Source organism: Branchiostoma floridae, chromosome 18 (assembly GCF_000003815.2).
Source record: "Branchiostoma floridae strain S238N-H82 chromosome 18, Bfl_VNyyK, whole genome shotgun sequence".
NCBI lineage: Eukaryota > Metazoa > Chordata > Leptocardii > Amphioxiformes > Branchiostomatidae > Branchiostoma > Branchiostoma floridae.
The window spans coordinates 2,801,934-2,816,216 of record NC_049996.1 but is presented as its reverse complement, the minus strand read 5'-3'; the positions used below and the strand labels follow the sequence as shown (position 1 = coordinate 2,816,216).

General features: G+C 39.9%; 1 protein-coding gene across 2 annotated transcripts in view; it reads right to left on the bottom strand.

Annotated features, from left to right (window-relative positions):
- Positions 1-14,283, bottom strand: part of LOC118406100 — a 54,293-nt gene that overhangs the window by 22,870 nt on the left and 17,140 nt on the right. Inside the window, exons 3-4 of one of the 2 annotated variants that reach the window (XM_035805963.1) lie at positions 10,968-11,000; positions 10,159-10,273 (exon numbers count right to left, since the gene is read on the bottom strand). In XM_035805963.1, the coding sequence (XP_035661856.1) occupies positions 10,159-10,273; positions 10,968-11,000 (148 nt within the window). The remainder of the gene's footprint in view (positions 1-10,158; positions 10,274-10,967; positions 11,001-14,283) is intronic. The other variant, XM_035805964.1, reaches the window with a different exon arrangement.

Genomic DNA, 14,283 nt, shown 5'->3' with positions numbered 1-14,283 from the left:
AAAACTGTTTTTCCACGAGACATCACTCCGCCCACCTTTTCTCGTATTCCTCTTTCAATGATCGCAAAAGTCTTAACCCCTCCTTATGGCGTATCCATGCTATTAGCAAAGCGTCATAACTTAGGCTTAGGCTATAACGTGATTCATTAACGTCTGATATGGGATAATGTCTCAGACTCCTGAAATCGACGCTCTAATACGTGTTCAGAATGACGCCCCCTCCCACTGTAAACTAAAGGTAAAGGTAGTACCTAGCATTTTTGAGGCTGTAGGGACAGTGGGTTGTTATCTACTGTGTACCCCAGGGCACGATATTGGGGCCCATCCCTCTCCTTCTACTTCCTACCTGAAGTCGAGGCTATGATATGTGCTTAGAATGAGGCCCCCTCTTCCTGTAAACTAAAGGTAAAGGTAGTCCCATAGCATATAGAAGCTGTAGTGTAGGGGCAGTGTGTTGTTATCCACTGTGTCCCTCAGGGCACGATATTTGACCCTCTCCTTCCACTGCCACCTGTTACCTACCTAAGCAAAGTTAGGTACCCATTTTTACACCTGGCAATAGTCGCCAAAGGTGACTTTTTCAATGACACAATGTCTAGCAAGGAATGGTACCAGTGACATCTAGAACTCGTGTTCTCTAGACTATCCACTAGGCCATTCGACGCCCTCACCCTGACAACTGACTTAACACGACACTAATCGGCCAAGCCATATAACAGCCCGTCTGTTAACTATACGTTTTCCTCGGTGGGGAGGACCCACTCTAGAAATAACAAACATTACTGTTTCCACTGTTCCCCGTCTCTACGTGCAGGGAATGTGGCCTCAATATCTGAGGCATACCGGGGGCCTGGAGAGCGTACACAAAGGGGTCAAGCAGCAGTTAACACTGATAAGGAAAGACCACAAAGTATCAATCTTTCTAGGTGCCTAACGAAGATCGTCACATCAGAATATGGTATCCACAATACAACAATACCACATTTTGATACCTAGAATGAGCTTGAAATTAGGTACTCCTCTTGGCTTTGAGCGCACACAAAAAAGCTAAGCAGCAGATAACAGATAAGGAAAGCAATTAAGTATATCAATATGTCTAGGTACAATGTCTAATAAATTTTGGCACATCAGAAAATGGTATCCTTACCACACATCCATAGCTTGGAATTCAGGGCACAACTCTGTGATAACTCAAATACACAAAAAAATGCATAGTCTATTGTATTGTGATAGATTGCAAATTGCTTTCCAAAATTTTCAAATACCCTATATTGTAGCATTTTTCATAAAACCCATACGACATCCCTTAATGATGTTTCAAACGACACCATATGTTTACATCTGGATCAAAGCTGACAGTGAAGAAAGCAGACATTTCGTATCAGAGCGATTCGGGCCTTTCAACAATAACATCAGACCGTTTACAAAGTCTCATATGTTGTGTTTTCGCGGCGCTTTGTTTCCAAAACAAACTAACTCTCGGAACAAATGACCTGTGTTTGGACAGAGTGGTTCCTGAAACGATAGAATGCTTCAAGAATATCTCTCCATCTGATAAAGTAAGAGGTGCAATCTGTAAATGCCGTTCTACTAGTCTGTCTATCTACATTTCAACCAGATCGGTTTCAAAGAAAAAAAGGACCGCAATATTTATGTCTCCTGCAGTCACAGGTAGTAGATAGCAGAAATTGGCGATGTAAAGGTAAAGATAGTCCAATAGCCTTTTTGAGACCGTAAGGGCAGTGGGTTGTTATCCACTACTGTGTCCCGCAGGGCACGATATTGGGGCCCATCCCTCTTCTTCCACTGCCACCTTTTACCTCGCTAACCAAAGTCAGGTACCCATTTTACCCTTTTGTTTAAGGCACGGTATTGAAAGGTGGAGCCCAAGTCTATTCTTCCAAATCCTTTTACCTAGCTTCCAAACTGAAGTCAGTCTCCCATTCTTACACCTGGATGGAGAAGAGAAATTGGTACAAAGTGCCTTTCCCAAAAGACAGTGGGTCTGGAACTCGTGGAATGTCGGTAATCGAACTCGTGAACTCTAGATATCTCGTGTACGCTAGCATGGGCATTCGGCCAAGTCACGGTCCCGACAAACCTCAGCAAAATTGCCGTACATCTTTCCGGAGTTAACCTGATTTTGAGTGTCTGAGGGCTGTTCTAATAGACTTCCCGAGGGGGGGGGGGGGGAATTCTCGGGGCTGTTACAAGGGGGAAGGGGGGAGGGGTGACAGTCCACAATATTTCTTTCCTAAAATCATAGTAACAACTTTGCAAAGTCCACGTCGTTGCCATCTCTAATTCTACTAAAATCAGCTATTTCCTACCAAAACAAGACATTGTAACAACATAGAGACGGTCTAATACAATGATATGGCAACCTTGTCTAATGATATATGCCATAGCAGCATAGTTGGGCGCCGGATCAAAAAAATATTTAAAAAGATTGCTGACGTAGGCAATACAATAAGATAGACATTGTATCAAAGCATATGATTTATTCTAAAACGCCCCCGCACATGCTTGCAACGGGTTTCATATCTATGATCAGAAGAATTGGTCTGAAAACAGCGACGTCAAACGTAGACAGATATGTCTGAAAGCACCTGAACTACAGTTGACATCACACGCGAATGCATCAAATCCTCCCGGCTTAAAATCGTCTCGCGAAGTGCCGCTAGCATTATAGGATTTACAACTACTAAAGGCATAAATATTGGTTGCTAACACCCGCTAAATGCGCAAAGCTACCCCCACAACGTAAACAGTTGTGATAGGGAATCCGCCATCTTAAATCCGTCCGCTTTACATCTGTTTTTATAGGATATCTTTTGATCCGTGTTTGTATCTGTGTGTAGAAAGCCGTGTAGAGGAGTTTGTAACCTTTAAGAGGCAGAGCCGGTAGACTATGAGTTTGTTTATTTTGGAGGGGGAGAAATCTATTCTTAAAACACACTTTTTACCTTTGCCAAGAAGGTTATGTTTTCAGTTCCGTTTGCTTGTTCGTGCCTTTGTGTTTTTGTTTATTGCCAAAATAACTTAAGAAGCTGTGAATGGATGCTCATGATATTTGGTAGGTGGGTAGGAGTTAGGAAAACGAAGGTCAGGTTTAATAACTGGTCTCCTAGCGGCTTTCTACGTTACAGCAGTGGAATGTCCGGTGTTTATATCTTTTAACGCTAAGGTTATGACGGTAACAACCTAAATGTTTAAAACAAGCCTACAAACTACCCCTGTGTTTTCCTATCTCTTTGGGCGATGTTTGAAATGGCTCAGACGACATTTGTTTATTTTGGAGGTATAGGAGAAGAAAAAAGCTGTTCTTTAAAGTTTAACGTACTTCTACTGTATGCTAAGATTTAGAAACACTCTGAATTATGACTGACAGTACTGCAAACAATATTGCCTGACAGTAAATCAAGACTCTAACAGCTCTTTCACTAGTCTAGCGAAGGAAGCCCAATAAGGTCCCGACAGCTAGATATTGTATAACACATGCTTCACACAACCCACTAGCCTTGCGTCTTTCCTTTTCTCTGTTGGCTATGTTTGAAATCACTCCACTTTTGCCCTTTGACAGGAAAGCTCCTGCTTGTGTCTACTCTAAAGGCGTACAAGTGGAACCGGAGAAGAAAATTAAACATTAAGTCAGGGCAGGTCGTCGTGATCGAGGGACTTAAGACCTTATCAAACTGAGGGGAGTTCTTCCACCTGAACCGGCTTGTGGGATAAGCGGATTTCTGCAGACCGTTGGACCAAGAAAGTATCTTAATGACCACATGAATGTCGGGGGCCAAAAAGAGGGAAATGGTCATATTGGATCAGTGTTGTATTGGATATATAAAAAAAACTGTGGGGATAGTTAGTCAGAAAAAGCATTTCACGTGCAATCTGTTTGAATGATCTCTCCGCGGGTTAAGATACAAAATGCAAGAGTTAGGAGTAGAATTAATGCCAGCATGTTTTATTGCTCACTAAACATTTTCTAGTTCTTGAATTTTCTACAATCTCCCGATTGAGACAATACTTTACTGTGTAGAGTATTTCCAGAATAGACACAGTGTTACCCACAATGACTTTGATGAATATATGAGAAATACAAAACATTTGAAAAATAGATCAGGAAAACCTTTATCAGGCATAGATTATGCAAATCATAGTACATTTACGTAATCTATGAGGAAATGCTGAAGTAAGCCTCTGCTTATAACACCTTTATATTTTGAACAAGTCGTGGAACAGGTAGTGTTTCTTTAAACTTTCGCCCTGCTACGATATCCATTTTTCTACAGTTAGTACATTTGGCATTACACCAGGATATGCATGGTAAGAGAAATAAAAGAGGTTGTGACACCAGCCTTATGGCTAGAACAATGATCGATGGCAGTATTCTCTCACTGAAGCACGGTATTACTCATCATATTTGGCTCAAAGCTACTTGAGCTGCGAGAAGTTCCTTCCCCAAATCCTTGGTTATCTTCCAAACGTGGAAAATAAAGTACTTTGGAACAGGTGTCGCTGAGAATCCCACTTAGAATACGAACGTCTGGCACGAAGTCACGTTTGGAGCTTACAGAAACTTTCATCGACAAAAAAGTTTAATTTCTTTGAAACTTCAGAACTTTTGTCAAAGTTATTGTAAATCACATAATGCATTTTTTATTGTCTGTGTAGTTCACTCTGAGTGTGTTTGTTGCTTTTCTTTAAAAAAGAAAAAAATCCATTTCCAACATTCTCGTTTCCCATCGTCCCTTTCACCAAGTCTCGCGGGATTCTGCGTTATCTTATCTCGAGGTAGTTCCGCCCGCCATGTTTGATTTGTTATCTTTGCACATGCATCAAAGCGATGACAAATATTATGACAAAATTAATGTACACATAACGTCACCCTTCAAATACGCAGTAGGTATATTTGCATACTTTTAGTATCCGTATACTGTTCTCAAGGGCAAAGGACACATTTTCGCCCTTTCTGTTGTCACTATTAAAATCACATGTCGTAATGTTTCTATCTTTCATCATAGATAATGGCTTTTTTTCGCTGATTTTTTAAAATCTAGATATTTCGTAATACGTAAGAGTATGACTTAGATGACAACAAAATACACAAAACGTAAGAAATTTGAAATTCATCTCTGAAATTCGTTGAGTAATCTTTCGAACCCTGCAGCGCCGCACCGGTGCCGAATGTGCAGTGAGATACCATGTTTTTTTAATGATAAAAAAATATTTGGTAGGTGTCTAGGGGTCGGGAAAACAAAGGTCAATTTTCAATAATGGGTTTCCTACTTAGTTTGACCTATACACTTTCATCAACATTAATGCATAGTCACTGAAACTTTTAGATATGCAAATAGTCTACCTTCGCCGGATGGATTTCATCTTTTGTCCATTGATCTAGGACGCGTGTCGTTATGGTGTATGAACTGATCCAATTTGCTCTAAGTTTGTTTGAATATTTATGGCCATTGAACAGTGGAGGGTGCCTATGATTTGATATGATTATGTACGACTGTTCGCTGACCCCAATTATGATACCGTCGTATCGACTGCTGCATTTTATTTCATATTTTATTAGAATACGATGCATTACATAGAGAGAATTCTTCGTAGCTTTAAAGATTTCTTCTTTGCCAAGTCAGTAAACATAACTATATTTACAAAATGAATAAGTGAGCAAATGACCATCTATAAAGAAGAGTTCGAGTTAATTACCATGCAGTCATAACGTCTGCTGCATTTTATTTAATATTTTAAACGAATATGACGAAAAAACATAGACACTTTATAGACTAGTTTAAAGCCTTTTTTCTTTGCAACGCCAATAGACAGCTATCATATTAACAGAATGGATCGGTGAACTAATAGTCCACAATTACTGTCATATCGTCTGGTGCATTTTATTTTATATTTGATATGAATACGGCTTTAAAACATAGACAGAAATTTTATATTTTTAAAGATTTTTTTTTCTTTACAGCGCCACTAAACCACTACCAAATTGACAAAATGAACCAGTGAACTAATAGCCACGCGTGTAGAGAATGTTGGAGTTAGCACGTTGGTAAGTCCCCAAGGATACCTTGTCTGCTGCAGCGATCCAACACCGGTACAGCCAAATGTAATTAAGGTAAACTGTGACATATATCTTCTACAGCGGATATTCCCATCTGACGCACACGTTATTTTCCAGTTGAGCTGTTAGAGAGGGCTTATACCGGGTAGGATAGGGAAAAGTCTTTTTACTATTCGTTTGATGGTTCGGCGGACTTATTGCGACCATAAAGTTTAAGTGGTGTATCAGGAGTGTCTTTGAACTGAAACACTGACTTTGTGGGTGCAGTGTACTGTAACAATAACTTCACACCCCAATGCTTTTTGTTTTTAGTTTTTGGGGTAAGGGATGGGTCGGACATGAATATATTAATAAATTTTATATGTATTATATTTATTACATATCTGAGCGTACATTACATGGAACAAAGCCAGATCTCACAAAATAGACAATTTTGTGGTTATGGTTATTTCAGTACATCCCCTAAATCAAAGCTCTGTTATCTTATATAACCTGGTATTCGTAGTGTATTGTTAGAGTAAGTTCAAAATCGATGCGTTTTGGGATGCAGACAGGGATTGGGGTGGCTATGAATTTAGAGTATACATTTTATAGCGCATATTACATGCCACAAAGCCAAATCCAGCAAACTAGGCAATTTTGCGGTTATGGTGATTCCAGTTCATCCCCCCAACCAATGCACTGTTACGGGCAATAGTCCATTTTCAACATTCAATCAGATTTGGAACGTTAAATTTTCGGCTCTGTCTGCTGTTATCAGTGATATTTATGTCCCTGAACCACAGATCTCCCTCAAACGACGCAAAAGTCTCGGTGATAGTTTTGTATTTAATGTTGGGCAACGTCCCAGTTGATTCACAAGATCTTCCTAGGCCTAGTATAAAATTACCCAACAGACACTAGCAAAAAGCTGCGGACCCTAGCCATTTTGGAGGGTCTACCGGTGGCAAGGGATAGTCAATTTTCTATCTGATATTTGAGTGATGAAAAGTCAAGACAGACTTGCTGTATTTTACAGTCTGTCCACTCCAAGTCACCATGAAGGTTTTTAGGTGATATTTGTGATAAGTTTAAATTATTTTGAATAGAAAAATAAATATTTTTTCTCAAAAATTGACCATAATATTTCAGAATCATTTTGAAAGTAGATCTAACTGTCCAAAATATTTTTATTTAAGATCATTGTCAAAGCTGTGTGTGCTTCTTTCACATTTGTAAAGATTTACAAATATTTGTAAACTTTTGAAAAAAATACCTACTTAGCAACCCTTACCTTCTTTTCCTAACCGTAGCCGGAAATACAACGTTTTCCCAAGGTCTTATCTATACTTATCAACTCGTCAATGTCACGAGGCATCAAACCTTAACATTTTTCCATTATCCAGTACTGGACTTTCTGTCTTATCTTGGAATGAGTGATTTCCTTTGGTTTTAACCTCTGTCAGGCTCGTGGCCAGAAAATAATTGGAATTTAGGGGAGATCAGTTCCTTTGTGTCAGACAGTCAGATACTAGCGCTAAAGGACGTCGCCATTGTGTTGGCGCCGTTTTCATTTACCACAGGGGAAAGGCCGCCATTTTGATTTTTCGTTGTGCGATATGTATGTAGATGATCTGTGTGTACAGAATACATGTTTACCTTTGTCAAGGTTATGTTTTCGGTTTGTGTGCTTGTTTGTTTGTTTGTGGGCAACATAACCCAAGAAGCTATGGGTGGATATCTATGGTATTTGTTGGACAGGTAGGGTTCGGGAAACAAAGGTCAAGTTCGATAATGGGCCTCCTAGCGGCTTTCTATGGGATGGTACTGCAACAGAACTTCTGGTTTTGCTATCTCGTGTTCTGGACATGCTATGGTCGTGATTTTTTTATTGGTAGATATCTCTTCTACTACTATTACTACTACTACTACTACTATTACTACTACTACTACTACTACTACTACTACTACTACTACTACTACTACTACTACTACTACTACTACTACTACTACTACTACTACACTCTCATTGTTAATGGTGCAATTTATTTGATATAAAGGTTCTTAATTTGTTGGCTAGAATTCTATACATCTTTACATGTATACACTAGGTTGCATAGTGTTCACTTTAATATGCGCGTCAGTAGTCATGCATTAAATTGAACAGATCCCACAGTTTTATCTACAAATCCTCTCAAAGAATACAGATTAAACATCACGCTCTGATTCAGATAGATTACGGTACCCTGGTGTTGTAGTTAAGAACCTTTGGCTTAGCAAGCGTAAATTTCGTGCCCCCCTCCCCCTAAGAACGTTTACGACCGACGTTGCCTATCAGAGTTCTGTCAAGCAAACTATCACCAACTGGCGGATGTAATCAAACTGGGAACGAGACCGTAATATCCGCGCATGGCTTCTCCCTCGTCCCCATGAGAGGGGGGGGGGGGTCAAGGAGATATCATGATCATCCATTTTTTTTTTACAATCTTACAAGCTTTTATTATATATTCCACGTACCGCAAATATTTTAAATAGATGTGGACAAATGTTTCTTTTTTTTAAATCATCACAATCTGGATGTCATCACAATCTGGATGAAAAAAGACAAAGGGTCCAAAAGTTTGTCATTTGAAGCAAAATACAGCGATTCAAATTCAATAAATGGATTGAAACATGTCTACTGGGGGTTTATCAACCAACGAGATATCCATTCTTTTCTGACTCAATTTTTTTAAAATATCATGTACCGCAAATATCTTAAACTGATCATACGAACAAATGTTCAAGAAAATCATAACAATTTTGATTAATGAAAAGACCAAAGGTCGTAAAATTTGGACGTTGCGACAACAAAAATTGGTATTCTTCTCTTTTGTGTTTTCATAAATTTTGAAACAAAATACCGCGCTTCAAACTCAATAAATGGATTCAACCATAACTGTCCGCCCTCTGATACGCCCATTTTTTGTCAGAGTAATATATATCATAGGAATATCAATTCTTATTAATATTAGATACAACGGCGGCGAAAGGTTCGCGGTGGGACCCATTCCTACCGTAGAGATGATGCTGCCAATTACTATGGTAATACTCGGGTTTTCTTATCTCCATAAAAATCGATTTTGAAATTGAATCGACCGAAAGAGGTCAGGGCATTGTTTTCATTGTTGTTTCCTCACGGGTGGGGGTCATCTGGGGGTCTTCAGACATATATAGGGCAAACTGTATCGATTATTCCCCTCCGTGTGTGGGGTCTTATTTCTCATTGATCCCTCGAAACAATCAGTAAATATATTTGTAATCATTGACTAGGTAGGTAGGTAGGTAGGTAATCATTGCTAGCGTTCGTGACTTCTGTTGTGTGATACTCAATGTATTTGAGTGGCATAGAATGACCGAATGGATCGAGAGGTCATGAGTTCGATTCTTGGAATTCGTGATCATTCATGGTTTGAAAGACGCCATGTTTTAGGAATAGGTACTTTTCTTAGGTGTAAAATGTGTACCTGACTTTGATCGGGGAGGTAAAAGGCGGTGGAAGTAGAGGGATGGGCTCCACCTTCCAATACCGTATCCTAGACACAGTGGATTACAACACACTGCCCGCTTACGGCCTCAAAAAAATGCTATGGAATTTGAAAGACCAGAATTACAAAAGCAACGATGCCTTCGCATACCGTTCCTGTATTGTCCACATGGGCTATGTAAGTCGCATAGGCAGTGTACATTTACCAATGTATTTGAAGTTGAAAATACTCAGATTTCACATTCAGCACCAAGGCAAGGGCCTTCTCGTCATCATCTCTACTCTTTTGCACACAATGACATGTTAAGATTGTTGCTCTGAGACAATAGGAGCACATTGGGATGTTGCAATGTGTTTTAGCTGAGATAACAGGAGCATCAATAAGTCTGTCCATAGGTGTTCCTATGACAGGGCAATTCCACATCTGTATCTGATTATTATTCAATAAAGGGACAAGACCCCAGGTCTGTCCATTACAGTTGTTACCAAGCAAGCAGAGAGTCCACGTCTCTTTCTATTCTCCTCTACATTTGGTGGCAGCGGTGGGATAAAGAGAAAACTGTAGTGTACTTACTGTATATGACTGGCTCTCAGCAGTGCGTGTTTGGGACTGCCCTGCCGCAGGAGGTAACTCTTGATGTACCTGCCCAGCTGAGGGCTCAGCGATCTCTTCAAGTCTCCGTGTTTAGCTGAAAAATTCATGAAAAACAACAACATACAAATGAGTACATCAATGAAGGTTAGACGCCCAGGTTGTAAAATAGGCAAAATATCATGTTAATAAAGCAACTGGAGATTTTCAAACAATGAATTTCTTTTGACAGTGATGCAAATGAAAACTTCGTCTGAAAAACGTTACATTGAAATAGGAAGAAAAGAGTGTGGCCATTTAGAATTTGAGTCTTTCAAGAAAGAACTTTCACATACAAGTAGTCCATACGAGAAAGATATAGTAAAGTATAGGTAGACCTTGTGCATAGAGTTAGGGAAAGGGGTGAAATATTAGATAAGAAAAAGTTGCAAACTTAACTTAAAGTTAAGTTAGAATTCAACTTTGTTTAAGACTACGTCTCTGATATCAATAAGGATAAGTTATAAGTTCTCATCCGCAGCGAAATGCATTCTGGTTAATATGTCAACGGTGAAGCCCCTTACTTTTATTGTTATTGTCTTTACCATGCTTTACATATGTCCAGATGTGTTGGGCTTTACCTTTGACATGTTACCCACAATGCTTTTCGCTTCGCATAAGCACTTAGAACCATGCGCTTCCTTATTACTCACAAAATCAGATCAAAATGCAGTTTGCATGCTGAAAGAAAATTGTGCTGGTGGTGGTGGTGGATGGGTTGGGGGTTAAGAAGCATATTTAAGACTACCAACCGCGTCTTATAGTACTGCAGCGACTGCTGTCGTCTGGGAGAACATGTAAGATGAGATGTGAGTAAGGCGAGACAGGACAGGTGATGACGTCATGATGACGAAACAAGATGGCGGAATGGGTTATGTTGGTTAGCCCCCATTCCACTAGATGGCGATCTCGCTGCGACCTATACTACATTGCATCTGTGTAACCCTTGATCTTATAATTGAAATATTACGTAAAATGTAAAAGTATAACTAAAAAGACAACAAAATACGCAAATCGTTTTTCATCTATAAAATTCGGTGAGGGCCCTGTCAAATTTTAGGTCGCAAAGAGGTTGCAATCTATAGTAGAATGGAGATGCTAGTAGTGAAAGCTGTTAGTGGATGAGTTAAAGAATATAGATGCAATACACGCACGACATGCATTAGATGGATGCTATATTCTGCATGCGTTAATAGTCAACGACCCCCCCCCCCCCCCACCGTGAACACACATAAATTGAAAACCCCACCCGATTTCAACAACATACGCAATTTACCTGAACGGCAACACGGCTTACGCATTTTACACCACCGTCTCCAATGAACATTATAAATACAACACACGTTTATGAATTTTATCTCTTATTCCCTTTTGTGCATAGAGAATTAATTTGTTCTATAATGTATGCATTCCAGCGACGACAACAGAGCAAATACAGGAATTAGTGGCGGGAAATTGCGTCCTTGCGATAGGTTTCCCCATAGGAAGCCTTTATGAAATTGCTTTAGAAATTCAGAACATGTTTTGGCATTAATGTATATATACCACGCTGTGCGGTGTAGTGCAATAAAAGAAATGAAAATCTACGATTCTTGACTTTCGAAGTACCAAATTTCATGCCGATCATGTTTTGGCATTAATGTATATACACACCACGTTGTGCAGTATGGCGCAATAAAAGCAATGAAAATCTACGACTACTGACTTACGAAATACCAAATTTATGTATTTATGTCAACACACACTCGCTAAACGACGAGACAAAATAATGAAATTTGAGACATGCTTTATGTAGGTACACCTTGGGAATAACCTTCGAGTTAGGCCACAAGTTAGACTTTGATATTTATCGTTTTGGCGTGGACACCAAAGCTGAACCGTTCCATCATGTGAACATGGATGAGATTGCGCCTGTGGGATATGGAAGGTTCGCACAGGCGATTGTCATCAATTGCGCCCCTCCCTAGGTATTTGGCTCGAAAATGTCATCTCTAGCAAGGATAATGTAGGGTTTTTTCTTGGAAAGCCTTGCGGGGCAAGTAGATATATATTTGCAGCGTGTAAAGAATATAGGGGATATCTAAAGCTTTTGAGGGTGAAATTGTTCATGCCAAATTTCTTTGCACGCATACGAGGGAATTTGAACAGCGAGTATTTGAGAAATTAAAGATTCTAAAGCGTAGATAAACCGCAAAGTCGAGGGGCATTTAGGTCAAATCATTTCTATCTGAAAAATGTTAAGTTTGGGTTATCAACTGTTCGCGAAAAATTCTTTGCATACATGCAAGGCAAATCACCTAGCACCTGCAATAAATATGAATGACAAGAAAATTCTGAAGCGCATAGCAAAGATGAAAGTCAAATTTTTATGGCATACCAACAAAGTCAGGAAAATCTAGAGGGGGTCTGAAATTGTTCATGCAGAATGTCTTCTCTCAAGATGGATTCAAAGTCGACCCTTGCCTTAGCGCATGACCGTATTTGTGACCTTTTCCAAAAGGCGAAAATTCTTAACACTTAAACAAATTCGGGGGGGGGGCGATTTTCACTTTGTGTGTCTTTGCATGCAGACAAATAAGGCAAACAGCTCGTAATATGACAATAAAACCACTAAAACGTAGACAACTGACAAAAGACTGAAACTTTATCGCTTGGAAAGACTTAAATTTTCTACGATTTTACGGCAAACACACGTACCTCCCATCAGCGTTTCCACGGAAAAGGGCTATCCAGAAGCGAACTACGCGAGAATTTCACTGCGAGTGGGGTAAGAGTTCGGTCATAATCACAAATTAGGTGATTCAGAATCGCCGGGAAAGGAGAACTGTTTTTAATAATTACTCATACTCATAGTGAGTCATGGTTGGCGACGGGCGCTTATACGATATTGTGCTGAATTAATTTGTATTCGGTGGATAGCACCGCCCGTTTGCATGGTCGAAACGTCGTTACTTGCTCATTACTACCAAGGATACTGCATATCGGGTTTCGTTACTTCAGAGCTATGGCCTTCAAACGTAGGAAATTACTTGCGGAGGACTTGATACTACTTACACCCCCTTCCACTAGCCTGTCGACCCCGCTGCAACCTTGCTGCGACCTTCCTGCGACCTTAGATTTGATTGAGCGCTCAACGAATTTTATGGATAAAAATGATTCTTCCTACCCTATGTGTGTTTTGTTGTCTTTTCACTTTATTTCAGTCGAATTTGTACATTTTGCATGATCGAAGGATACACAATTCAAATGTAGATCGCAGCGACGTCGTAGAGCGATCGCCGTCTAGTGGAATGGCGATCTTTTTTAATACTTCAAGTTCAGAGATATGGCCTTCAAGTGAAGAAATTACTTTTGAGGTACTTGATACGTCCGTATAAGTGCCAATATTGGGAAGGAGAGTTTTCTCGATACTGTATTGAACGAGCTTATGACATGAAATTTCATTGAAAACTGGACGATATAATTTGCGGTTCCTGTCGTTTAGAATTCCAGAATTCCACCCTTCAAAAGTAAGAAATTACTTCTGGAAGACTTGGTACTTGTAATTTAAAGAGAAAATCCTCTGAATTGCTGAGAAGATTGCTGTCGATAAAATATCGAACGATTTTATGACATAACCCGCCATTTTATATTGGACGACAGTGCGCGCATCATTTATTCATGTGCACGTGCCCCTTGTCACCTCACCCAACAACGCCATTGTTGTGACTGAATATGTCAACAGCGAAGCCCATACATGACAGTACAGATTATTTCCTAACCCGGTGCAAGCTTCGCGGGGTTTTTGTGTGCCTTTTGAGGCGATTTTCAGTGAAATTTTTCGTCTGAATGCACTGAATAAGAAAAGGGCGGGAAAAGCCGCGGGGAGCGCCAGGTGCTTGTGCGTCCCTTTTCAGACGATAAGTTGACCGGACCGTACCATTCCTGGAGGGCGGGGTATCTAAAAATGGCAGGTGGTTTGTTTACGTTAATTCTTAAAAGCCAAACACCAAGACAGCACGCGCTTATATTTTCCCAGTGTCTTCATACTGTACGAAAAAGCAAAATCATCTACTGTCATTCCTTTCC